Here is a 26,208-nt window from a genome sequence, read left to right as displayed (position 1 = left end):
TGTTACTACTTCCGACCCATAAAGCATGACACACTTCTTTTTTGCACGGAAATTAAGAAATTGGTATTTTGTGTCTTGAGTGTGGTAGGTTAAAAAGTAAAAATATGAATAAAGGGTAAATTTTTTGCCATTTTTAGAAACGTGTCATGTTTCGTGGGACATATCAAAAAGAAAACTGTGTCATGCTTCGTGGGACGGAGGGAGTATATTCGAATATATTTGAACCTCTTTGATTTATAAAGATCCTGATATTAATCTCAAACTCCACTAAACTTTTTTATATTCGAATATATTTGAACCTCTTTGATTTATAAAGATCCTGATATTAATCTCAAACTCCACTAAACTTTTTTACTAATAGTTCTTGTCACAAATCTATATAACAGGTCAACTATTTTTTTTTACTAATCGTTTTTGTCACAAATCTATATAAATAGGAATAGTATTTTCTTTTCTTTTTCTTGGTATGAAAAGCATAAATTTGTATAATAATACTCACCAATTATCCAATTTAGAGGCAAATTAGTGATTTGTTGATAGGGCCTGAAATTGTTGAAGTATGAATTCAGAAGGTATTATACGGGGATTTGGGAGCGTTAGTTACCGAACCCAAAAAAAATTGGCAGTTTGTTTTATGTCCAAATAGAATATTAGTGAACTTATGTTTGTTTTATGTCCAAATAGAATATTAGTGAACTTATGATTATAACTCAGTCACTTAATATAATAAAGAGTTGTTCTTTTTTTTTCTTTCAAAAAAAATATTTATTCTATTTGTATTAATTCAAGAATATACATTGAAAGCACAAAAAGAGCTACATTTATGTGTTATTTTTAAATTATTTCATCTTCTACAAAAATAAGTTAATTTTCATTATTAATAATTTTTAATCTTACTTTAACTAGATGATTAACTCAAGGGGTGGAATTTAAAGTACCAACTTTGATAACATGTTTAAGGAAAAGAGTAGTGTTATATTTGGACAAAATTTGTCCGGACAAAAATAAGGTTAAAATTTTTTAAAAATCAATTTATTTATAAATTTTGATTCAAGTTTAAAAGGATTTAGTTAGTTTTATTGTTTTCTTCATATTGTAGTTTTTTCGTAATTTTTTAACATTTTTTTTTATTTTTCATTATTTTATTTGTAGTTTGTGTACTTTAAAAATAATAATAATTAAAAAGGTTATTAAAAAATTACAAAAAAATTACAATATAAAGAAAACAATAAAACTAGCTAAATCCTATTTTATTTTGAACCAAAATTTATAAATAAATTTATTTTATAAAGTATTTAACTATATTTTGTCCGGACAAATTTTGTCCAAATAACATTATTGTATAGAAAATACTCACTCATACAATATGTCTTATAAAACTACCCAAAACACAATTGATGTTGGTTGGTTTGCATGGTTTTTGTAAAAGTTCTTACATTTTTCTTACTTTCTTACACAAGTACAATTGTGTAAGAAAATGTGTAAGATAGGTAGTTAAAATGGTTCAAAATCTGAGAAAATGACATTAATTGCTAACTCACGTCACTTTGTAACCCTAATAAAAACCCTAAGTTTGAAAGAATGACGGCACGTTTGTGGTTATAACCCATTAATACAAATGCTAAAAAATTCATATTTATGTATATTGTGAACAAAAAAAATTCTAAAGGCAACGGAGTATCAAGCCTCCGATAAACCCTAGCAACCTGCAGAAGCCACGCGGTGTTTTCATGTAGGCTTCTGCAGGCGGCTAGGGTTTATCGGAGGCTTGTTACTCTGTTGCCTTTAGAATTTTTTTTGTTCACAATATACATAAATATGAATTTTTTTTGCCTTCGTATTGATATTTTATAACACACAAACGTGGCCTCATTTTTTCAAAATGTTCAAACCTACAGTACATGAAAGTGACGTGAGTTAGCCTTTATTGTCATTTTCTCAGATTTTGAACAATTTTAACTAACTTTCTTACACATTTTCTTACACAATTGTACTTGTGTAAAAACTTTTGCAAAATTCAATGTCCACCTATCAACATCAATTGTGCTGTGGGTTGTTTTATAAGACATATTATATGGGTGGATATTTTCCATAGACATATTATGAAGGTGGGTAGATTCTCATATTTAGACTTAACTCAAACACATCATTGAAAATCTATATAATATTCCCTCCATTTTTTCCCTCTATTTTTCTCTCTCTTCTTCCACCAATTTTTTCACTATTTTTTTCTTTTTATTTTTTATATTTTAATTATTTTCTAAACGTCACAAGTTATGAAAAATATAAAATATTTTATTTTCTCTCTTTATTAAAAATTTGAAACTTTTTATTTATGTTTGTGTATGAAAATAATTATTATGATGAATAATACTATGTAATAATATATATAATGCAAATTTTTATCATCGAATAATTTTAAAATTTATTTAATAACTAAATTATCATTACATTTTGTATAAATTGAAAATTTATACTTCTAAATTCAGGATTTTATTGAGTAATTGATGTGAATTATTATGTTTTATTTTTAAAACATATGTTGTATTTGTTTATATTTTGATTTTTATTATTTATATTTATTTATTTATTTAAAGTTATCGTTTAATTTCGATGTTCGTCGTGCATCGCACGAATGGGCGTATACTAGTTAGCTAATAAATGAAAGGAACAAAAATAACATAAATTAACAAATTAATATTACAAATCACTATAAATATTACTCTCTTCGTCCCTCAAACATTTTCCTCTATTTCCATTTTGGTTCGTCCCCAAAATATCCTCCTAATCTACTTTTGGAAATAATCTCTTGTGTATGTATAAACCACGAAAAGGATGGCACGGATAATCATGATAATGAGTGAAATCGGAGAAAATCGAGGGTGGATCCGGCCTTCCCTCCATGGAAACAGTCGCCATTTCGTATGTGTCTTTTCTTAAGGGGGTGGTGTCTGAGAGTGAAACCATGGTGGCGGAATTCGATTCCATGGTGGCCGAAACGGAATCCATGGTGCCGGAGACTGAATCTTTCATAGATTCGACATCGGCGATTGGATTTGTTGAGCCGTGGTTGCCGCTGACTGACACTACTCTTTTTGCGGTTCCTGCGCATGGATCTATTGATGAAGCTTGTTTCTACAACTTTTTGCAGTTCGAAAGGCGAAACTTACACGAAATATGTAAGGCTTTCGGAGTCGACGCTGCCTGACAGTGGCTACGACGCGTGGGTTGGTGTCGGTGGCCTTATCCCTGATGAAGAGTAGTCGATGTTCGTGAAAACGGGGTATGAACCCTGTGCACACCACCGCCGTCTTCAAACCCTAGCAATTTTCTTTCCTACGCTGCTAGATCTGAGTCAATAAAGGTGATATTCGACTATTATATATCCCCTTTGTTATTTCATTTCGGGTTTGTTGGTTGGCTGGTGATGCCATTTGGTTGATTTTGGTGGGCTGGTGATGCCATTTGCTTGTTGTGATTGTTGGATATGAACTGATCTGAGTTATGGTGGGCTGGTGATGCCATTTGCTTGTTGTAATTGTTGGATATGAACTGATCTGAGCTGTGTGTGGGCTGGTTATGCCACTATGTGATTTTCAAACTGATTATGAATTTGTGATACTGCTACTTGCGATTGGAATGCCATTTCCCTCCAAATGTTTTGGAGTTAAGTGAGCAAAAAAGTGGCGTCATTTTTTTACCATTCAATGTAATCTGCCACTGCATTCCAGGTTTATTCAGAGTTTGTGTAATGAAATTAGAATTCCCAGTTTATTCATTTTGTGAATTCTGAATTTCTAATTTATTCATTTTGGTGCATTTCTTAAATTTATGTCTACACAATTCATAAAATATTTAGAGTAGGAATAAAATAAAATAGTAAAGAAAATAAAGAAGCAAAGAATATAAAAAAATACTTTGTAAATTACAAATAAGCAAAAGTCAAGTCAAAATAAATAAATGAATAAAAATAATGTCAAATGTCTTTATACTAATGAAAAATTAGTAAAAGTCATTAATATTACCCTTTTATTATACCTACAACATCTTTTTAATTTTCTTAGTTTTCGTGTCGAGCATGAAGTAGATACTTAATTTGTGGACAGATGGAGTATATATAGGTAAGAGAGAGATGAATTTGTTTCAAAATTTGGGGCCTCTACATTTGAGGGTACCAGACCTTTGCCCCACTCTCTCCACTGGACATAAGAGGATGGCCTTGTTCATGTGGTGCATTTATCTCGAATGTTATAATTATATAATTTAGCTAGCTGTAAAACTGTGTTGAATTATCAACTATCCCGCGTTCGGAAACGCGCAGCTGGAAATATAGCCGAACAACAATTTAACTATGTATTCAAATGCGGCATGCAAAAATGTTTTTATAATTTGTATACTTACTAATCAGCTGGTCAAACACGAAAGCAAAATCATTTTCCATTCAACCAAACACCAATAATTATTTTGTCTTTTAATTTGTTTCTATATATTTGTGTTGTTTTACCTTCCGGAAATGTTTGCAGTATTGTTTTATTATTTTATTATTTTTTTCCATGAAGAATAGTATTGTTTGAATTTACTCGTTTATATTCATTGCAATTTAATTCATTATGAGCACAAGTTTTGAAAAATAGATGTACCTGAAATTGGATACAAGTTTAACCAAAAACACGTGATTCATGAATTATTTTTTAATTTTAATTTTCGAAATAATTGTATCTAAATCACTTATATATACTCACTCCAGTCTCCCTCCAGTTTCATGCTAGCTCTTTTGAGAATGACACATATTTTAATAAAGGGTAAATATCAATTTATGTCCCATCGTTTGGCCGAATTATCGATTATGTCCCAACTTATCGATAATATCTAATCGGTACCCAACCTAACAACATTTTTTCAATTGTGTCCCCTAAAAATTTTCCAGCGCCCGGAAGATGATGTGGAACGCCGGAAACTGTGACGTGGATTTATTAAAACAGTGGGATTTGCCAGCTATAATAAACTTTAAAAAAAAAAGAAAAAGAAATATCTATGTGGCATTAAAACAAAACTAACGATTTTGAGAAGAAAGTAACCCAAATCTAACATTCAAAATTGAAAAAGTTTGGGAAAATTGAAGAACTCCCGTAGGGCAAGGGCACCTACACTGGCTGCCGATCCAAGCTCGTCGCCGCCACCTGCGATCTTCGCCGCCCCTTCTCAGGTATTCCTCCGCCGCCTTCGTAATGCAACCATGTTCCAACAAGATTTAGTCAAGCAAACCACCAACCAACAAAAAAACAAATTAAAGCATGCTCTGTAACTAACTAATACTCAGCGCAAGAAAATAGACATGTGAGTAAAGTATCTACATACAATTAGTCTACATGGTTTCTCTGGTCTCGCCAGAGAAATGGGTCACCAGCGGAATGGAGATTTCGCTGCTCTAGATTTGATTTCTCTGGTGATGCTTTGCGCGGCTCTGGACCTGAGTTCTCTAGACCTGAGTTCTCTGGACTTGAGTTCTCTGAACCTGAGTTCTCTGGTGATGTGACTTCGCTGCTCTGGCATTCGGGCATTCGATTCCTCTGGCATGAGTTCTCTGACTTTGACTCCGCTGGCATATTGTTTCCTCTGGTGTCTTCGAGTCCTCTGACTGGTAAACGCACGGGTGTTTAGTCTATAGCTGAGGGATCAGTTAGCAAATATGCAAGAGTTAAGGGAGTTCAGTTTTAGGTTAGTTACAACAAATCCAACGGATTTGTTTCTTCATTCCAGAAGTCGGCGCGTAGCTCAAATCTTCTCAACTGCTATTTCTTTTGTTTAAATACTTAGGTTAGTTGTTGAGTTGAAGCTTAAGAATTTCTATTACTGAAAACTAGTTGAGAGTGAGGAATTATAGCAATCTTGATAGATTTGTAGGCTATACACTTATTCTAGTGTTGAGTGTTCTCAATTGTAATTGTAAAGTTCTTGAGTGTTCATAGTGAAATAGAATTGATTGTTTCTGCACCGTGGATGTAGGATTGAAAAATCCGAACCACGTAAATCGCCTCCGTGTTCTTTTCTTTTACGTTCTTGCTGCGTTGATTGTCTTCCCGAACAATTCCACAACAAGTGGCGCCGTCTGTGGAAAGCGGAAGATCGACGCACACCAACTGTTCGAGTTTTGAATCGGAGGAAGTCTGAATCGGAGGAGTTCTTGATCGGCGGAGGAATCGCCATTCTTTTCACTACCAAATGTCGATTGCTAAATTCGACACCGAGAAATTCACAGGGAAGAATGATTTCTCCCTGTGGAGAATGAAGATGAGGGCCGTTCTCATTCAACAGGGCCTTGAAGATGTTCTGACTCAAGAAAAGGCACCTAAAGAAGGAGATGGGAAGGCGAAGTTCGCTGAAATGCAAAAGAAGGCTCATAGCACTATCATCCTACATCTGGGAGATAAAGTGCTGAGAGAAGTGTCAAAAGAAGACACTGCAGCTGCAGTATGGGCTAAACTGGAGAGTCTTTACATGACTAAGTCTCTGGCAAATCGGCTCTTCTTGAAGAAGAGGTTGTATTCCTTCAGAATTTCAGAGGAGAAGAATCTATCTGATCAACTGGATGAATTCAATAAAGTCGTTGATGATTTGGCTGATATTGATGTAAAGCTAGAAGATGAAGACAAGGCAATCCAGCTCCTGAGTGCCCTGCCCAAATCCTATGACAACATGATGGATGCCATGCTGTATGGGAGGGAAACTGCTATCTCCCTTGATGAAGTCATGAATGCCTTGAAATCTAGGGAGTTACAAAAGGCATCTGATAGCAGGCAAGAAACCGCAAGTGAAAGCCTCAATGTCAAAGCAAAGTTCAACAAAGCAAAATCCAAGAAGCCCTTCAAAGAAAAGAAGGGAGGATCAGGGAAGAAGGAGGATGATGAGAAGGAAACCAAGAAGTGCCACTTCTGCAAGAAACCAGGGCATATCAAGAAAGACTGCTACAGCTGGAAAAGAAAACAAGCTCAAAAAGGCTCATCAGACACTGCCGACCTTGCTGAAAATATCCAAGAAGCTGAAGCTTTAAACATCACATCTTCTAAAACTGAGAATAGTTGGATATTAGATTCAGGGTGTTCTTTCCATATGTGTCCTAACTTGAATTGGTTTGTTGACTTGCAGATGAAGGACCTGGGATCTGTAGTTTTGGGGAACAACCAAGTCTGCCCTGTCAGAGGCATTGGTTCAATCAAGTTAAAGCTACATGATAATTCTGTAAGGCTCCTAACTGAAGTTAGATATATTCCTAGTCTAAAAAGGAATTTGATATCCCTTGGATCACTACAAATGAAAGGCTACGAGTTTAAATCATGTGTTAATGATATATATGTTTTAAAGGAAGATAAAATTGTGTTGAAAGAAACCAGAAAACAGACTTTGTATCATTTAGTTGTTGAAACTATTGTTGGTGAGTCTGAAATTGCCTCTACTTGTGATATTGAATTGTGGCATGAGAGACTGGGGCATGTTAGTGAAAAAGGGTTAATTGAACTAAAGAAACAGGGTATACTGAGTTTATCTGCTGATGAAAAACTGAACACTTGTGATGCATTTGAATTAAGTAAAAGCAAGAAACTCCCATATCCTGTTGGCAAACATGTCTCATCTGCACCTCTTCAATATGTTCATTGTGATCTGTGGGGTCCATCCAAAACCACCACTATAGGTGGAGGTGTATATTTCATGTCTCTAATAGATGATTTCTCTAGGAAAGTCTGGGTTTACATTTTAAAACACAAGTCTGATGCCTTTGATAAATTTGTTGAGTGGTGTAGTGCTGTTGAGAATGAAAAGGGATGTAGGTTGAAATGTTTAAGGACTGATAATGGCTTAGAATTCACCTCTGGAAAATTTGAAGAATTTTGTAAGGATAGGGGAATTAAAAGACATAAATCAGTACCTGGAAATCCTCAACAGAATGGGGTTGTAGAGAGAATGAATAGAACTCTCCTTGAGAGAGTTAGGTGTATGCTCTCTAGCTCAGGTTTGCCACCTAAATTTTGGGGAGAAGCAGTTACCACTGCTGCTTATCTTATAAATAGATGCCCTTCTAGTGCTATTGGTTTTAAAACCCCTGAAGAACTGTGGACTGGTAGGGCTGCAGATTACTCAAACTTGAGGAAATTTGGATGCTTAGCATATATGCATGTTAGGCAGGATAAGTTGGAACCCCGAGCATTGAAATGTGTTATGGTGGGATATCCAACAGGGGTTAAAGGGTATAGGCTCTGGTGCATAGAATCTGGAAAGGGAAAACTCCTAGTCAGTAGAGATGTAGTGTTTAAAGAAAACATAATGCCTCTTAAGGAGCAATCTACTACTGAGTCTACTGGTAGAGGAGTTGAAGTAAACACTGATAAGACTAGTGATAACACTCCTATTAATGATGAAGTGTCTAGAATATCAGAAGTGACAGGTATAAAACAGGAAGAAGATGATCAACAACAGGCTAATACTGAGGACCTCAGTGAGTATCATCTAGCGAGAGACAGAGCTAGAAGAGTAATCAAACCTCCAGCCAGATACTCTGAAGCAGAACAAGTTAGTTTTGCTTTCTCAGCAGCTGAAGAGGTAAATTACAGAGAGCCTAGGTCTTATAAAGAAGCAATTCAGTGCTCTGAAAGCAAGCAATGGATCAAAGCTATGGAGGAGGAAATAGAGTCTTTATTGAAAAATAAGACTTGGATCTTGGTGGACAGACCTAAGAACCAGAAATGTGTAACATGTAGATGGTTATACAAGAAAAAGGTGGAGGTTCACAAAGGCATTGAGGTAATCAGGTATAAAGCAAGGTTAGTTGCTAGAGGTTTCTCTCAGCAAGAAGGTATAGACTTTAATGAAATCTTTTCTCCTGTTGTTAAACACTGTTCTATTAGACTTATACTTGCTCTAACTGCACACCTAGATTTAGAATTGCAACAGATGGATGTTAAAACAGCTTTTCTAAATGGTGAGTTAGAGGAAACTATATACATGAATCAACCAGAGGGATTTGAAGTAGCTGGCTGTGAAGGTCAGGTATGTCTCTTGAAAAAGTCTTTGTATGGACTGAAGCAAAGTCCAAGACAGTGGAATAAAAGGTTTGATGAATTCATGATAAGTATAGGTTTCAAGAGAACATTGCATGATAGATGTGTATACTTGAAAGAAGTTGCTGAGTCAGTGGTTGTTTACTTACTCTTGTATGTTGATGATATGCTTATTGCTAGTAGTTCTAGTTATGAGATTGATAAAGTAAAGCAATCACTGAGTGTTGAATTTGATATGAAAGATCTAGGGACTGCTAGAAGAATTCTTGGTATGGATATCAAGCGAGATAGGAAAAATATGAAACTTATGCTTGTTCAATCTGATTACTTGAAGAAAGTTTTGTTAAAATTCAATATGAATGAAGCAAAAGTTGCTCAGGTTCCTATAGCTCAACATATTCAATTGTCTAATAAGCAATGTCCTGTTACTATTGAAGAAATTAAAGACATGAGTGTTACCCCTTATGCAAATTTGGTAGGAAGCATCATGTATTCTATGCTTTGTACTCGGCCTGATTTGGTTTATGCTGTAAGTCTTGTAAGCAGGTACATGTCAAATCCTGGTAAGGCACACTGGGATGCTTTAAAAGGAGTATTAAGATACTTGAAAGCAACTGTTAATAAAGGAATTATGTTTCAAGGTGGAGCCACTAATTTAGAACAAGTTTTAGTTGGCTTTACTGACTCGGGTTATGCAGGAAGTACAGATACAAGGAAGTCCCAATATGGATATGTATTTACACTCTATGGAACAACAGTGAGCTGGAAATCTACACTACAATCTGTGGTAGCTCTTTCCACTACAGAAGCTGAATTTATTGCTGTTACAGAAGCAGTGAAAGAAGGTATATGGCTGAGAGGTATGCTATCTGAGTTAGGCATTAATCAACAGGTTGTCTCTATTCTTTGTGATAATCAAAGTGCCATTCATCTCGTTAAACATCAATCTTTTCATGAGAGGTCTAAACATATAGATGTTAAATTTCATTTTGTGAGAGATTTGGTGGAAAAAGGTGATGTGGTAGTCAAGAAAGTTTCAACTGATGATAATGCTGCAGATGTGCTTACTAAAGCATTACCAACTGTTAAGTTCCAAAAGTGTTGTTCTTTGATTGGTATGAGCTCTCTCGAGGAGAGCAAGTTGTTTGTCTAATTCTTGCAGGTAGTTCGGTGTATTCTAATTGTATTAGATAAGGTGGAGAATTGTGAGTAAAGTATCTACATACAATTAGTCTACATGGTTTCTCTGGTCTCGCCAGAGAAATGGGTCACCGGCGGAATGGAGATTTCGCTGCTCTAGATTTGATTTCTCTGGTGATGCTTTGCGCGGCTCTGGACCTGAGTTCTCTAGACCTGAGTTCTCTGGACTTGAGTTCTCTGAACCTGAGTTCTCTGGTGATGTGACTTCGCTGCTCTGGCATTCGGGCATTCGATTCCTCTGCATGAGTTCTCTGACTTTGACTCCGCTGGCATATTGTTTCCTCTGGTGTCTTCGAGTCCTCTGACTGGTAAACGCACGGGTGTTTAGTCTATAGCTGAGGGATCAGTTAGCAAATATGCAAGAGTTAAGGGAGTTCAGTTTTAGGTTAGTTACAACAAATCCAACGGATTTGTTTCTTCATTCCAGAAGTCGGCGCGTAGCATCTTCTCAACTGCTATTTCTTTTGTTTAAATACTTAGGTTAGTTGTTGAGTTGAAGCTTAAGAATTTCTATTACTGAAAACTAGTTGAGAGTGAGGAATTATAGCAATCTTGATAGATTTGTAGGCTATACACTTCTTCTAGTGTTGAGTGTTCTCAATTGTAATTGTAAAGTTCTTGAGTGTTCATAGTGAAATAGAATTGATTGTTTCTGCACCGTGGATGTAGGATTGAAAAATCCGAACCACGTAAATTGCCTCCGTGTTCTTTTCTTTTACGTTCTTGCTGCGTTGATTGTCTTCCCGAACAATTCCACAACAAGACAAAAAAAGAAGAAGCAAAGTTTAAGAAATCATGAAGAAATCTGGTTTAAGGAATCGAAGAACTAGGGTTCAATGTCTGGAGCATTCAAAATCGAAGAACTAGTATGTGTGGAGCATTCAAAATCGACGAACTAGTTTTTCTGGTTTAAGGAATCGAAAAATCAAAAGAAAGTCGAAGAACTAGGGTTCAAAATCAACCTACCGATTGGAGCATTCACCGTCGCTCAAAATCACCCTACCGATTGGGAATGTCGCGCCGTCGATCAACCCTTGCAATTTCTTCGAATTTCACAGAGGTTCTTCAATTTCCTCTCTTCTTTCGACTGTGGTGAGAAAAATTGAGGAAGAATGCAATTTTTTCATTGATTTCATACTTTTGTTAAAACGCCACATAAGTATTTGTATTTTTGTTTTTTAAAAGTTTAATAATGTTTGAAATTCCAACTGTTTTAATAAATCCACGTCACAGTTTCCGGCGTTCGACATCATCTTCCGGGCGTCGGAAAATTTTTAGGGGACACAATTGAAAAAATGTTGTTAGGTTGGGTACCGATTAGATATTATCGATAAGTTGGGACATAATCGATAATTCGGCCAAACGATGGGACATAAAGTGATATTTACCCTTTAATAAAATGGTTGATCATATGAAGAGAGTGAAATGAGGTTTCTATTTTTATGATAGTGTTAAAGTGAAGTAAAAATCTTTTTTTTTTATGAAGTTGAGTGAAGTAATTTTATTAAAAATAGAAAGAAATATCAAATATGAAACTGAAATAAAATGGTCCACGACATCGTTTCCATTTTGTGGATAATAGTTGATAACTTGATAATAATGATATTGTTGCAAGTGCAGCTTGGGTCCCACTATTATTGTGAGTGAAAGTTTGTGGCAGTGGCGAAGCCAGAAATTTAGGGGGGCTAAATTTGTACCCGATTTTTTGGGCATTTCGTATATTTCAGGTATTTTTTTATTAAAAGATAAACATAATAGTAATAGTAAGGAACAATATTTTCATAAATTATATAGTTTCAATACACTTTTGGGACATTTCGTACATTTAGGAATTTTTTATTAAAAGAAAAACATAATAGTAATAATAACGAATACCATTTTCATAGATTATATAGTTTTAAATAACACAATTAACATTAAATTAAGTATATATGAGGGGATATAACAAGTAAATCAATTTTTATAAGACAAAGTTATTTTATAATAAGTATAAACATATATATTATATATTGAAAAAAAAAAACTCAAAATTTTGGAGGGGCTCCGGTCCTCCTAGTCCCCATGTGGCTCCACCACTGATTTATGAACTTTATTATTATAAATAGAAATAAAAGCGATATTATAGACGGATCAAAAAAAAAATAATGAAAATGATATCGTAGACACATGGAATATAAAATTGATGGAAGGAGGGCAGGGGTGGGGCAGGGGGTCACTGCCCTCTCCCCCCCCCCCCCCCCGGGGATTTTCAAAAATACTAGGATATTTTCGTAATTTTATATTAAAAATTAAAAATATATAATTTTATCTACATCATTATCTTGTTGAGCTATTTTATACTGTAACTGATATGTAAGCTTTAGAGTTAAGATGCTTAAGTAAACACATAATAAATTTATGCATATCATGCTTGGATTTGATTCTATATAGAGATTTATTTTTTGAATTTGATATTGAAAGTTACTTTGCCTTACAAAGTTTCATTGGATTTTGGAAAATAAAATCACAAACTATTTTGAATTTGCAATTTTAATGTCTTTTGAGTGTGGCGAATTAAATCACTATTTTTTCAAGTTTTGCAATTTCGTCCCCCAATATTTTTCGATCGCTAGAGTGTTGAATTGGAGCTTACGTGGATTAGTAAAGACGACGTCGTTTTTATGAGGCCTAAACGACATCGTTTCGTAACATTTCAATTAAAAATTTCTCCAAATTAAAAAGAGACTGTATCCTGTATTTGCACTATATATAATATTCAATATTTAATAATTTTATTGTAAAATACATCGTAATATGAATATGAGCTTGAAAATTTGTTAAAATGTGTTTTTTTGTAATTTAAATAATATTATAATTGTTTTATTGATTATCATTTATTTTTAATTTAATTTAATTAATTTATTTTTTATTTAATTTTTAATTTTCTTTAAAAAAAATTGGACCCCTGAATAGAAAGTCTGAAGAAGTAATCAATCATACTATTCAATCATTTTTCATGTCGTAAACAATAATAATGTTCAAACTGTAAAGGTAATAATACATATTATATTATATAAATATAATAATGTAGTGGACAAGCACGCACTGCACTGCACCTAATTTAATTATAAAATAATTAGCTAGCGTAGCCATATTCATTCATGTAATTCCTCACCATATATCTTATAAAACCATCTGCAAACCTTATACCTCCATGTCTAGAGAGAGAGGGAAGACGTGAATAACTTCATTCTTCATTCTCAATAAAATTAAAATCAATATATGGCAGTGAAGAAGAAGGCGGCGAGGTGGCAGGACTTGATTCCGGTGTGTTTCAAGGTGAAGGCGGCGGAGAAGAAAGCGGCGGCGAAGCAGCAGTCGTCAAGGATTTCATTATTGGACTTGAGCAGCTCGACGCTTTCGGAGGAGCTCTCCGTGTCGCTGGCGGCGTCAAATCTCCACGTTTTCACGCTTCAGGAACTCAAGCTCATCACTCACAACTTCGCGTCCACCAATTTTCTCGGCCAAGGCGGCTTCGGCCCCGTTCACAAGGGCTTCATTGATGACACCCTCCGCCCCGGTTTGAAGGCCCAGCCCGTTGCCGTCAAGCTCTTGGATTTGGACGGCACACAAGGCCACAGAGAATGGCTGGTATTCAATTATATTTTCATTTTTTATTCCATCATTATTGTTGTTGCGCATTATACTTATTCACTTACCATCATCATCGTTCTAAATTGATCGTCTTTTGTTTTTTAATATTTGGTGATCAGACAGAAGTAGTTTTTCTTGGTCAATTAAGACATGCAAATTTGGTGAAGCTGATTGGATATTGTTGTGAAGAAGCGCAGAGGCTTCTGGTGTATGAATACATGCCTAGAGGCAGCTTGGAAAATCAGCTCTTCAGAAGTAAGTATTATTGTCTATTATTGACTCAGCAACCACTTTTTTGTTTTGTTTTGATATATTTTTCCTTTTCTTTCTAGAAAAGGGGTTTCTCAACTGATTCAAGTAAACGTATATAAATATATATATATATATAGTGTATATAGCTCTCTCTCTCATGATCAACTTGTTAGAAAGAGACTATATTGGACATATATTGAAAAAAAGTCAGTCCCTTGTATGTTCTTTCCTGGTTAGTAAATTGCAAGCTGGCATTTGATTGTAAATACTAATTGGTCAATTATTTTGTTAAACAAGTTAATTTACAGTACTCCACTAACCACTTTGTCTAGCTTGTATGATTTTTGATATAATAATATTAGATTCAACTACTCCACATATCTCACCTATAGTGTTTTTATATTGCAAGAGATGATTACTCTAAAGTCTCGTGATTACCCTATATTATATCTGATCATGTTCAATGGAACATATATTAATTTATTATGAATATTGTACGTACTCAGAAATGTGCATTCCACTTCCATGGTCAACAAGAATGAAGATTGCTCTTGGAGCTGCAAAGGGGCTTGCCTTCCTACACGAAGCCAACAAACCAGTCATATACCGCGATTTTAAGGCGTCCAACATTTTACTGGACTCGGTAATTCCCCTATTCATCATATACTTGTTGGATCTCAACCGCATTTGCTAATCCTTCCTTGCTCCCTTTTCTCAGGACTTCACCGCAAAGCTCGCCGACTTGGGGCTCGCCAAAGACGGCCCACAGGGCGACGAGACACACATCTCCACACGAGTTATGGGAACTCAAGGCTACACTGCCCCTGAATACATCATGACAGGTACTAACAATATAGTCATATGCATAATTACTAACTTTAACAGATCAACATTGAATGATAAGTGTACGTGTAGGTCATTTGACATCAGCGAGCGACGTATACAGCTTCGGAGTAGTACTCCTGGAGCTTCTAACGGGGCGAAAATCGGTAGACAAGAGCCGGCCTAACAGAGAACAGAATCTGGTGGAGAGGGCGAGGCCTATGTTGAAGAACCCGCGGAAGCTGATGAGGGTTATCGATCCCAGACTCCAAGGCCAATACCCTGAAATGGCGGCCCAGAAGGTGGCTGCCTTGGCTTATCAGTGCTTGACCTATCGCCCTAAGCTTAGACCAACCATGGCTGAAGTTGTCAGAGTTTTGGAGCCCTTGAAAGATGTTGATGACACTCAATTTGGCACCTTCGTATTTACAGTGTCCATGGACTGCAATCCGGTCAAAATTTTTCCTAAGGAGAATACTTAGCAATATTGCTTTTCATAGGAACCACTCTACTACACATTGTTGATACAGATTTCAAAAGAGCTTTGATTAGTATAGATAATTAGAAATGAAAATATAATCACACACCCATTTAATAGTACTTAAAATTTATTTTTTAATTGGTTCATCCCATGGAATTTTTTTTGTGTAAATAGGCAATAAAGCCTTTTCTCGGTTTAGTATCTACAAAGTCTTCCCTTTTAAATGTGAATGTATATGTTTATTTTTGTTCCTTCCATTATAAAAATACAATTATATATACGCTGTCAATTTGGGTTCAACTTATAAGTCTATCCGCTGACTCAAGACAATTATACTATTATTAAAACTTTGGAGACTTGGTACTCTTGTCTTGACTCTTGTACAAGGAGCTTATATATCTTATAAGGTTCTTTATTATTTCCTAATTTTTATTGATAATTTTCAATTGTATATTAAATATTCGTTACTTTGATTTATTATGGGTGATGATCGAGTTAAAGACTCAGTGTTCTTCATATTTTGGATTATGACATTATTTATATGATCTGGGTGCTACATATAGCAGGTCTCAATATATGAGTCCGAATTGATAATGTGTTCTTAAGTAACTATGACAAAGTTGAGGTTTACGCCTTTTGAAAAAGAGATTAATTAAATCATAAAGTTGTCAATATTATAATTCATTAATGGACATTAGATTTCTAGAAAAAAAATGAATATTAGATTTCTTAAACACGGAAAATTATATTTACAAGAGTCATGTTCATAATATAATATGGGCTACGATGGGTAGTGCACTATTAATTTTTTATAAGGCGTTTTATTATTCAAGATTTATAATATGAAAATGTACATTACATTATACTAAAAATAGGAATTGTAAAGTACATTACATTATACTAAAAATAGGAATTGAAAAGAAAAGAGTTTCATATCATACAGTTTATATTATAAGACAGAAGAACACAAATTTAATGACTTACATAAGTATTGTATTAATAAAGATATTAGATACGTAAATATTTTATTAAATATATATATATATATATATCAAGATTTAAAATTTGTTATTCAAGTAGCTAAATTAAAATGATATACATAAACAGTTTTAATATACATCTTATATATGTAACTTATACATTGCTAAAAAATCTTTAATTACCTTAATCAATAAGGAAATTAATTTAAGTTTTAATAATACCAAATTTTTAACTGAAAAACATTAAATTTAAAGATAATATCGTTTTATGTAAATTATGTATTACTAATATTATAAAAATATGTAAATTAGATTCACAAATATATTAATTTTGCATATGGGCCAAAACCAAAATATTTATATGCAAAAATGGGCCACAACAGAATAAGAGGCCCAAATAGCAGGAAAAAAATGGGCTCAATCCATTTGCTTTATTGGGCTTTTGGAAAAAAATTCTTTAATTAGCATCATCACTTAAAAAAGTTGTATACTAATTACACAATTACCAAAATTTTACAAAACATAACTACTTACAAATACTTTGTTTTGTAAATTCGAGAGAAATTTATATAAATACTCTCTTGATAATTTGTTCCTGTTTAACCCAAAACCAATAATATTGCTTACAAAACTAAACTATCACAATTTTATAATATTTAAATGTTTTTTTTAATCTCTTAGTAAAATAGCATTTATACTATCAAAGAAATGTACACACATCCACAAAATATTTTTTTTTCGTATTTTGTAAAAAAAATTGAACATCAACTATCAAAAATTACTATATCATTAATTATCAAAATGTACTATCTCATTTCAATAGTTTTATAAGTATTAATATTTGAATACAAAAGAATAATATATTTAAGTTAGTCAATATCATAATTAATCACCGACTTCTTCAAAATAGATTTTACCACTTAACACTACACTTCCATCACTTCCCACTAATAACCTCTTTAACTTTTGTGTAATTTACGATTCTAAAAAAAAAAGAGTGAACATTAGTAGCCATTTATTGAAACTACCTATGCATATCCTTTCGTTAGGGTGGTCAGCCCGTGTGGGGCACAATTTACGAATATGTAAAATTTTGCATGTAGTAATAATCAATAATTAAATGCATATTCTCCCGTTAGGGTAGGGGTGAGCAAAAATCAAACTGCAACGCAAAATCGAATTGAACCGCATCATTTCGGTGCGGTACGATTTTTGGTTCAGTTCCGAAAATTGTAAATCAAAAATTTTCGGTTCGGTTTCAGTTTTTAATTTTTGGTGCGGTTTTGCACCTTCACTACAACACTGTTCTCCTTCTTCTTTATGCTTGCATATATCCTCCATTTACAAGGCTCTTCACAGTAAGCCTCACATTTTTCTTTGTTTACTCTCTTGAAATGTATAGGGTGGCCCTTCACAATACTCCAACTAATCAATGCCTTCTTGCATTAGAATCCATCCTCAAACCGCATCCCTAACACTAGTTTCATGTCTGCAATCTCCCTTTTTGGATCATAAACCAACCTTGGCTGCTTACTCCTCACTAACTGGCTATCTGAGTCACTAATCATTGAGTTCTCAGAATCAGAGGACTCTCCATAATTTGACACATTTTCAGTTTGTTCCCTAGAGATAGCCAAATCATCTCCAAGTGTCCCTATACTCTATCTCACATTAACCCTAGCTTGCTTATATTCTTCATCCTCTAATCCTAACTCAAAATCTCCTAAACTGTCTTCAGACTCTACTAACTCTTCTTATCCCTCAGGGTGATAATCATCATCATCATCTGAATCTGTGTTATACTCTTCTGTGTTTGTCAATTGGGAGTAAATAGGCTCTATATCACCCTGGAAATTAACATGTTCCTTCCCCTCGGCTACATTCTTCTCTCCCATCTCTACTTTATCCTCTTCCTTATCTCCCTGCTGCCCTCATTCATCTACCTTTCCTCAGTTTTACCTGACTTTCCCCCTCTCTTATCAACTGATTTCTTAGTAGTTGTGATTGTTTTTGTTACTGTCTTGGTCACCACTTCAGTCACAGCTTTAACACCAGCAATGTTACCCCTCTTCCCATCATCTACATAAATGCTAATACTTCTACAAGTCTTAGAGACATGCTTGACCATTTGCATTACCTGCTTATCCTCAATCAAATCCATGAAGACAAGAGTTCTCGGAACCTTATATGCTAGACACTTCCAAGAGACGTACCCTAGTTTCTGGACTTCATCCTCTAAATCCAGATATCCAAACCTATCTTTATCGAAGCCAAATCTAGGTGAAACTTCACCCCCAGAATACAATCTGCTATTTGAGCCTATGGTAACGAACCTCCCTCCATGATGTATATACGGAGCAAATTCATCGCTACAAATTGAAAAAAACAGACAAAGAATGGGAATTAGTTCTAAATCAACTTACAGATTTCAGAACTCACCTCAACCCTAAATGCTATAATCTAATACTCCCTCCGTCCCGCTAAAAGCGGCAACGTTCTTTTCGGCACGGAGATTAAGAAAAGAAGTATTATGTTTTAATTAATGCGGTCCACCAAAATCAAATGACTAATTAAGTTTGGTCGCATTCTCACTGCATCTGTTCCGACGACGGCGATGCCGCCGGCGGCGCGCCGGCGACGGTGGCCCCATGCCCCTCTATCAAACCGCAAATCCAACACCCAAACTAGATTCATCAAATCGCATAGCCAGAAATTCTTCAAACTCAAAACCAATTCTCCAAGAAATTTTTCCATTCCAAAAATTCTTCAAACCCATAAATCGCATAATCCAAAAATCTTCAAATCCAGAAATTACCTTCAAATTCTCCCATATGTGTTTAAAAAATGATTTGTTTCAAAAATTGAGTCTCAATTCAATACATCAGAGAGACCAAGGGAGAGAGCAGAGATGAGGGAGAGTGAGATGAGGGTGAGGGGACGGATGGAGTGCCATAGCCGGAGCAGAGCAGTGGCATAGCCGGACGGACGGATGGAGTGGCCTAGCCCCCAAAATCAGACACCCAAATCAGAGATTGCAGGGGACGTCGCCGGAGCCCTAGCCCCCAAAATCGCGCGGTGAGGGGAAAGGTTCGTCGCCGCCGCCGGAGGTTGCAGGGGTGCCGCCGACGAGTGCCTACCTTCGAAGAGAGAGAGAGGTGAGAGCGTGAGAGAGGTGAGCAAAAGAGAGAATTTAATTAGAAAGCCCTAATTTTGATTAAATGGATTTAATTAAATAAAATATTTCTACTTTTAAAAAGTGGTCACTTTTAATGGGACAAACCAAAATGGAAATGTGTCCACTTTTATTGGGATGGAGGGAGTATGATATAGATGACACAAACAAAGAAAAATATGTAATGAACAAGATGTGCACAAACCCTACAAAGTGGGAAGCTCGTACCTGTCGCCCATTTTCCCTCCAAAGATGAAATACCCAAGCACGAAATTTTCGTTCGTTCAACTCGTGTAGCTTCTTGTCGACAGTGGTTTCTCTTCAACTTTTCGTCAACTTCTCCTCTCGTCAACAAGTTCTCGCCTTCTTCTCGGTCTTCTCGGAGTTAAAATTGCCTCCACAGTAGCAGTCAACAATGGTGAAAGTTGTTTTACAGCAAGAATTGTAAGGGATTAGGTTAAATTCGTGATTTTTTACCTGCCAACCACAAAACAACGTAGTTTAGGTAGTTTAAATTATAAAACGACGTCTTTTAATTAAGTGCTAAAAAATGACATCGTTTAGTACAGTGCCACGTAGGAGACATGTCCGCTCGGCGCATCGTTGGAGCAAAAAATCGTGGAAAAATTAAACGCGCGTCTAAATTGAGGGAATTTCAGACAAAAATTAAAAGTTCATGGAAAAACTTAGAATCGGGACAAAGTTGGTGAGTTTTAGCGCAATTAACTCTTTTTTTTTATTGAGCACAAAAAAATCACCTATATGTTGTTGAATGAACAAAGAAGAGAGCAACACACCATACACAGTTGTTCACTCCGAAGCTTAAAAGTTAAATCGGTGCCCTAGCCTACTTAAGATGGCCTCACTTGATACCGACGTCAATATGGTTCCCGCCGGCGATGGATCCTCCGGCGCCGGGCCCTCCACCATCAATCCCTCATCGTCCACCAAGAAACCCAAGCGATTCGAGATTAAAAAGTGGAACGCCGTCTCCCTCTGGGCTTGGGGTATAATTCAATTCTAAATTAAACTGTAATTCTGTAATTCGGTTTTCTCTTTGCTATAGCTTTTTTTTTTTTTTGTGTGAGTACGTTGTTTCGTTTTTTAGATAGCTTCGGACATAAACCCTAATTATTCGTGCAGATATCGTGGTCGACAATTGTGCTATTTGCAGAAATCATATCATGGATCTATGTGAGTCTCTTTTTTGCGTTATTCTATTCTATTTCTAATTTGTAACTCGTTTTATTTGTTTGATTTAATGTTTGTGATGCTCTAATTAGGCATCGAGTGTCAGGCTAATCAGGCCAGCGCAACAAGCGAGGAATGCACAGTTGCATGGGGTATATTCCTCACCTTTCTCTCTCTCCCTCTCTTTCTCACTCACACACACACACTTGCTGTATTTTGTTAGTATATTTTTCATGGCTCGGTTGGTATGTTCTATTCAATTTTTGGTGTGATTGAATTTGATGGTTAAACAGCTGGATCACGACTCCTTGCATAGTATATTGCTACTCCATGGACAGAAATTTAAATGTGCTACAGGCAGAATATTTGTTGACCTTTTTATTTCTAAAAGTTGTTAAAATCAGTTATGTCTACCAATTTTGCTTACATTATTGTGTCCTCAGATTCTCTTTTAATCTGTTATTGGCTTTCTGGTTTAAGTAGTATTTGTATGTTTCTGTTGCAACGTGTCCCTTAACCTTCAATGTTCTTGTGAAAATTAATGGCATCCAATTAGCAGAGTTTACCATTTAATGTTATAATTGGGGTTTAATTTTCTTCTACTGGAAAAGATGATATTATCACTGCAGTAGATGTGCCAAGAGCAGAATATAATCCTCCTCTAAACATATCCATCAATCGAAGTTCTAGATGTTGGATAGCATAGATATTGGTTAGAAGGCCAGTTGAAATGTGCATCTAGGTCACTTGGCATTTGGTGAATGATTTCTTGAGTCTACTTTCTATTCATAGATTTCAGGATTAGGGAATCCCAATGCTGGTAAGGAAAATAAACATTATTTTCTGCAAATAACTCTTGTTCTGGTGTGCATATTGTAGTAAGGCGAAGAAACCAAAGGCTGTGCTTCTATCTCTTGTTTCGGTATTCCATGTGAAATTGAGTCTAGATTGGCATCCTAGACCATGTAAGTGAAGGTTCGCCAGGAAAGATTTTATCCCAATTCCCAATTAAACTCTTTGCATCTCTTCTTGTTTGTCCTAAACTGTATAACTACCACTAAGTTTCTGATTCCGGGTTCTCTAGGATATATGTTTTGCTCGACCTCTATTATCTTGTATGTAAACGTAATGAAAAACTATGAAAAATCATGATCATCTATATTGACACAAGATGTTTAAACTTGAGAGTTGTATTTACACTGCCAAGTGCCAATATTGGTATATCTTAATGTATTATCTTGGCCATAATGCCAGAAAGTGTACATAAATGACATTACTTGATGTATTTTTTAAAAAATTGATCTCAGCAAGCTAAGCTTGTAACCGAACTTCCTGAAGATATCTTTGACTCTATGTGTTACTTACGGAGACAGCAACAGTCATTAACATAACATTTGAACCATATATAAAGGGAATTCAAACTTAATTCAACACCTGCTGGCCTTTTTTTTGTGTTGACTTAGTCTTCCATGTCAAGATCTTTGGTTGAGATTTCCTTTCCATTGGAGACAAGCTTCTCTTGTGGGGAACTCAAAAGATAGCATGCCATAAAATCAGCTGGTAAAATCTTGTTAACTGGAGCTTCATTTACCTGTTAAGCTCTCTCTTGTGGACATCTGCATGAGATCCTCTTGCTTGCACTGAATTTTCTGACACGTGCTGCTGAGCCTTTCATTTGTATTTCTCCTGTAGTGACCTAGTCTTTGATTTGCTTTACTATGAAGCCTTACAGTTTATTATGTTCTATTTTGAAATCGCTAAAGTGGTTTCATGGTGAATATTCGTATGTCTTGCAGTACTTTATTACTATAACTTTCTATTATGGTGCAAAATGCTCGCTAGTTTCATTAAGCCTTTTGTGTTCAATTATTCGGCTTTGATAATATCTGTGGCTAATTTTGCATACCTGAAGCTGTGGCATCTCTATCTAATTGCTTCATTTATTGAGCTGTGGCCACCTTCTCATGCATATGGAAAGTAACACCATAAAAGTTGTTCGGCAATGTGCTTTATTTTAACTATTGAGTTGCCACAATGATCCAGGTTGATGGCAGCAAGAACAGAACTTTTCTACTGTATCTGTACAAATTGACATCAAACATGTATTTAGTGATTGAGATGGAACTCTTGATATTTAGTAAATATATTCCAACTACAAATGTTTGTAAATGTAATTTTCTTTATGGATTTCCTATAAAATATACTTGTATCACTAATCAGGATCAGTGGCAACTTAGACATTATTTCTACTTACTGACATACTGTTGAGCTTTTGAGAAATTTTTACAAAACAAACCCATTCCTCTAATTTGTGGAATTAATGGCCATTACCATCTGTCACCAATATTTATTTTCCTTGTGAACAACATGTAAAACTTGTTTGTGAAACTTGGAGTAGTTACAGGGGTTTTGAAAGACCAAAAAGAGGATGTACTGAGAAGAGTATGCAATGATCTGGTTCTTTGGGTAGTTGTACTCTTTTGTGGTCGTTTCTTAAACCCCCAACTCCCCGTAGGCGAAAGCTTGGAGAGTTCTATTCTTGGAGTCGATGACTTGATGGTGTTGGTATCGCATCACTACTTCTTTTGTGGTTGTTTCCGTTGACCTTGTTGAATCCAAATGTGGTAGTTGCATCTATGGGCTTTGTTTCATTAAGCAAAACTATCGTTCTACGTTTTTGTTTTTAAATTGAATTTCCTACAGGTGTTTGCAATCATGCCTTCCACTTCCATTGCATTAGCAGATGGCTCAAGACTCGTCAAGTTTGCCCTCTGGGTAAAGTGCTCATTAATGTTACAGCCAATAATCTATATTGTCTTGCAGCCATTGACAGATTTCATATCTAATCCTTGACTAAATCATGCAGATAACAGCGAGTGGGAGTTTCAGAAGTATGGTCACTAGAATTTTAAATCGTTATCTTCTTCTAGACTGGAAATATGACCTGTGAGTTTTTGAAGCAAATTTGAAGCACTTCCTTTCTTGGAGAAGAAGTAATATGTTCTGTGAGTTTTTGAAGCAAATCGTTATGTAGCAAATTATGTTGCAATTTGCTATTAGTTCTTTAAGTTATTATCTTTCTACGCAAAGATAATGTGAATATTGTGCTTATGATGGTTTATATTGTTATGTCTGGAATTGAATCATTTTTCTCTAATGAAATCGAAAGGTACCTTCTCGAGGCACCGAGGCCCGATAATTATGGATTTGCGCTTCATTATTTCTTGTCCACTTTCATAAAATTATTGTACCATATTTAGGCCCTCTTTCTAAATTTTCCAGTTAGTTTTAGTACCTTGTATTGCATCTACACCGAGTTCCGGGACACTTAAAAAAAGGGAGGGAATATATAGATTCTCATGTAATTATATGCATTTCTTTTTACTTAATAAAAATTTCCATGTTTTGTTGTTTATACAAAAGGGGGTAATTGTAGTTTCTGTGAGTATTTCAGAAACAGAATTATAAAAATAGAACTTTCTATTCCTGATAAAAAAAAATATTCTATTTTCGGAATATGTACTACTCGTATGTCCCCGGGGACGATATGTTAAAATACACTCTAAATACGTGTTGGGGGATGCATTTTATACCACTGAATTTTTAATTAAAAAATATATGGTGAAATGCATTTGTCCCAAGCAAACTTTCATCCCTCACCTTTCATGCCCCCCTGTCGTGCTGCTGGGTTCGTTCTCTATTTGGGAAAAGAATTAAGTGAATGGGTAGCACAATTAGGTTCGCAAGCCCTAGTTCTCTATTTTAAGTGATTGGGTTGGGCCCCATCCAGTTTAGGGGATCTGCTGCATGCATTTTTTATCTCATTTTCAATTGTTTTAGCCTAAATTTAGAGTTAGTGATGCATTTAGGTGATCTGCTGGGAGTGCTCCTAGTTCTCTATTTTAAGTGATTGGGTTGGGTAGGACGATTTTAGGCATCTTAAATTCTTATTTTTATTTGGTATTTCATTAATTTATTTTTCTTAATGAATTATATATATATATATATATAATAAAAAATAAAAACATATATTTTAATATTTATTTAGTAACAAAAATCAGCACAAAAATTTAGTAAAGATAGCGAAGATAAACATACAATAAAATGATTTATATACAATATTACCAAGGTCCATAACTATAACTTTGACCTTCAATCCTTTCCATGCCATAGGCATAAATATTTATTTAATACAGGAAGAAAATTTGCATATATATTAATAATTAATAATTAATTTAATATTATTATATTGGTTGCAGATTAATACAAAAAAAATATCTATTTTTATAATAAAGTAAAAGTTATTATTTCCTAAAAGTGAGGTCATTACGTGCATGTAATTGGTCTTTTTTTTTTTTTTAAATATCAAGAGTGCTAGATTTATGATAGGTTGAATTCTCATAGCAAGTACTCCACTAATGTAAATAATTTTTTCATATGAACTCGAGAGCTGCATTTGCATATCATGCTGCAGTTTCTCATCAGATAATTTAGATCATTCATGTGGGATCAAAACACTGCAAAAGCCACCATTTCTCCACCTCACATAAGACAGAAGCCATCAACATCGAACACCTAAAAAAACAGCCAAAGATTTTACAACTGGAAAAAAAAAAAAACTTATATTTATCTATATTACAGGTATATGTAGTTGACACAAGCAATAGCATCACTTATGAAGCAATCAAAACAGCAGAATAAGTGAGAAAAGTGGCAACCAAACCGGGGCTAGAGTGTGTGATTCCAGCGATGAAATTGAAGAGACGGTTAGTTTAAGTTGGTAGGGGAATGTGGATACCAAATGCTTCGCACGCTCTTACGTGTGATCTCTGACTCTCAGTAAGCATCCCTCTCCATCGATGAACAATTCCTAAAGCAATTCCTTTTCCCTCAAACACCCTCCCATTTCAACACTTGCATGATCAAATTTCACAGCCTCCGCATCACTTATTGCTCCAACTGTGGTGATGCGTTGATCAATTAATGAGCAAACTCTCACTTCCAGCCGTTTGCTGCAGGCAAATCAACGAGTGGTTTCTTGCTTACCTGTGACAAAGTTGAGTCATTAAAATGAAATGTAGAAACAATCATAAAGATAAGGATGGTTGAGTCATAAAGATACCTCCAAACTCTCGAATACTACAAAATACCATTTCTCGTAACATTTTTGCTCATTTATATTTTGTATCTTCATATGTTATTTACAGTTTTACTGTAATGTTTTATATTAAATCTCAATTTAATAATGATTTTATTTTTCATTTTCTCCTTGATTATCTTTACAGAGGTTGTCCACAATACAATCTGCTTATACTAAATTATCCATGATGCTAACAAATTTAGAAATTTGAAAGTTGTTTTTTGAGTTTGATTCTAATGATGATTTGTTCTTCATTTTAAGCAACCAAACTATGAATCAAAGAT

At 35.0% G+C, this 26,208-nt stretch overlaps 2 protein-coding genes across 2 annotated transcripts; both read left to right on the top strand.

Annotated features, from left to right (window-relative positions):
* The first annotated feature begins 13,388 nt into the window (after positions 1 to 13,388).
* On the top strand, positions 13,389 to 15,719 carry LOC131021450 (serine/threonine-protein kinase RIPK-like). Its single transcript, XM_057950639.1, has 5 exons — positions 13,389 to 13,883; positions 14,006 to 14,141; positions 14,645 to 14,781; positions 14,857 to 14,980; positions 15,054 to 15,719. Exons 1-5 carry the CDS (start codon positions 13,515 to 13,517, stop codon positions 15,440 to 15,442), a joined length of 1,155 nt encoding a protein of 384 aa, XP_057806622.1. The 5' UTR covers positions 13,389 to 13,514; the 3' UTR covers positions 15,443 to 15,719.
* A 4,620-nt stretch (positions 15,720 to 20,339) lies between these two features.
* Positions 20,340 to 23,983, top strand: LOC131021449 (RING-box protein 1a). Its single transcript, XM_057950637.1, has 5 exons — positions 20,340 to 20,600; positions 20,737 to 20,787; positions 20,877 to 20,936; positions 23,488 to 23,559; positions 23,651 to 23,983. Exons 1-5 carry the CDS (start codon positions 20,450 to 20,452, stop codon positions 23,686 to 23,688), a joined length of 372 nt encoding a protein of 123 aa, XP_057806620.1. The 5' UTR covers positions 20,340 to 20,449; the 3' UTR covers positions 23,689 to 23,983.
* Positions 23,984 to 26,208: the final 2,225 nt, after the last annotated feature.

The sequence above is a fragment of the Salvia miltiorrhiza genome, chromosome 4 (assembly GCF_028751815.1).
Source record: "Salvia miltiorrhiza cultivar Shanhuang (shh) chromosome 4, IMPLAD_Smil_shh, whole genome shotgun sequence".
Lineage (NCBI taxonomy): Eukaryota > Viridiplantae > Streptophyta > Magnoliopsida > Lamiales > Lamiaceae > Salvia > Salvia miltiorrhiza.
The sequence above is the reverse complement of the archived record's forward strand: the minus strand, read 5'-3'. Positions and strand labels throughout refer to the sequence as shown.

Coding starts and splice junctions, on each gene's coding strand:
- LOC131021449 (XM_057950637.1), top strand. CDS start 20,450: ATGGCCTCACTTGATACCGACGTCAATATGGTTCCCGCCGGCGATGGA. Junction 20,601..20,736: donor CGTCTCCCTCTGGGCTTGGG/GTATAATTCAAT, acceptor TTATTCGTGCAG/ATATCGTGGTCGACAATTGT. Junction 20,937..23,487: donor GGAATGCACAGTTGCATGGG/GTATATTCCTCA, acceptor AATTTCCTACAG/GTGTTTGCAATCATGCCTTC.
- LOC131021450 (XM_057950639.1), top strand. CDS start 13,515: ATGGCAGTGAAGAAGAAGGCGGCGAGGTGGCAGGACTTGATTCCGGTG. Junction 13,884..14,005: donor AAGGCCACAGAGAATGGCTG/GTATTCAATTAT, acceptor TTTGGTGATCAG/ACAGAAGTAGTTTTTCTTGG. Junction 14,782..14,856: donor CCAACATTTTACTGGACTCG/GTAATTCCCCTA, acceptor CCCTTTTCTCAG/GACTTCACCGCAAAGCTCGC.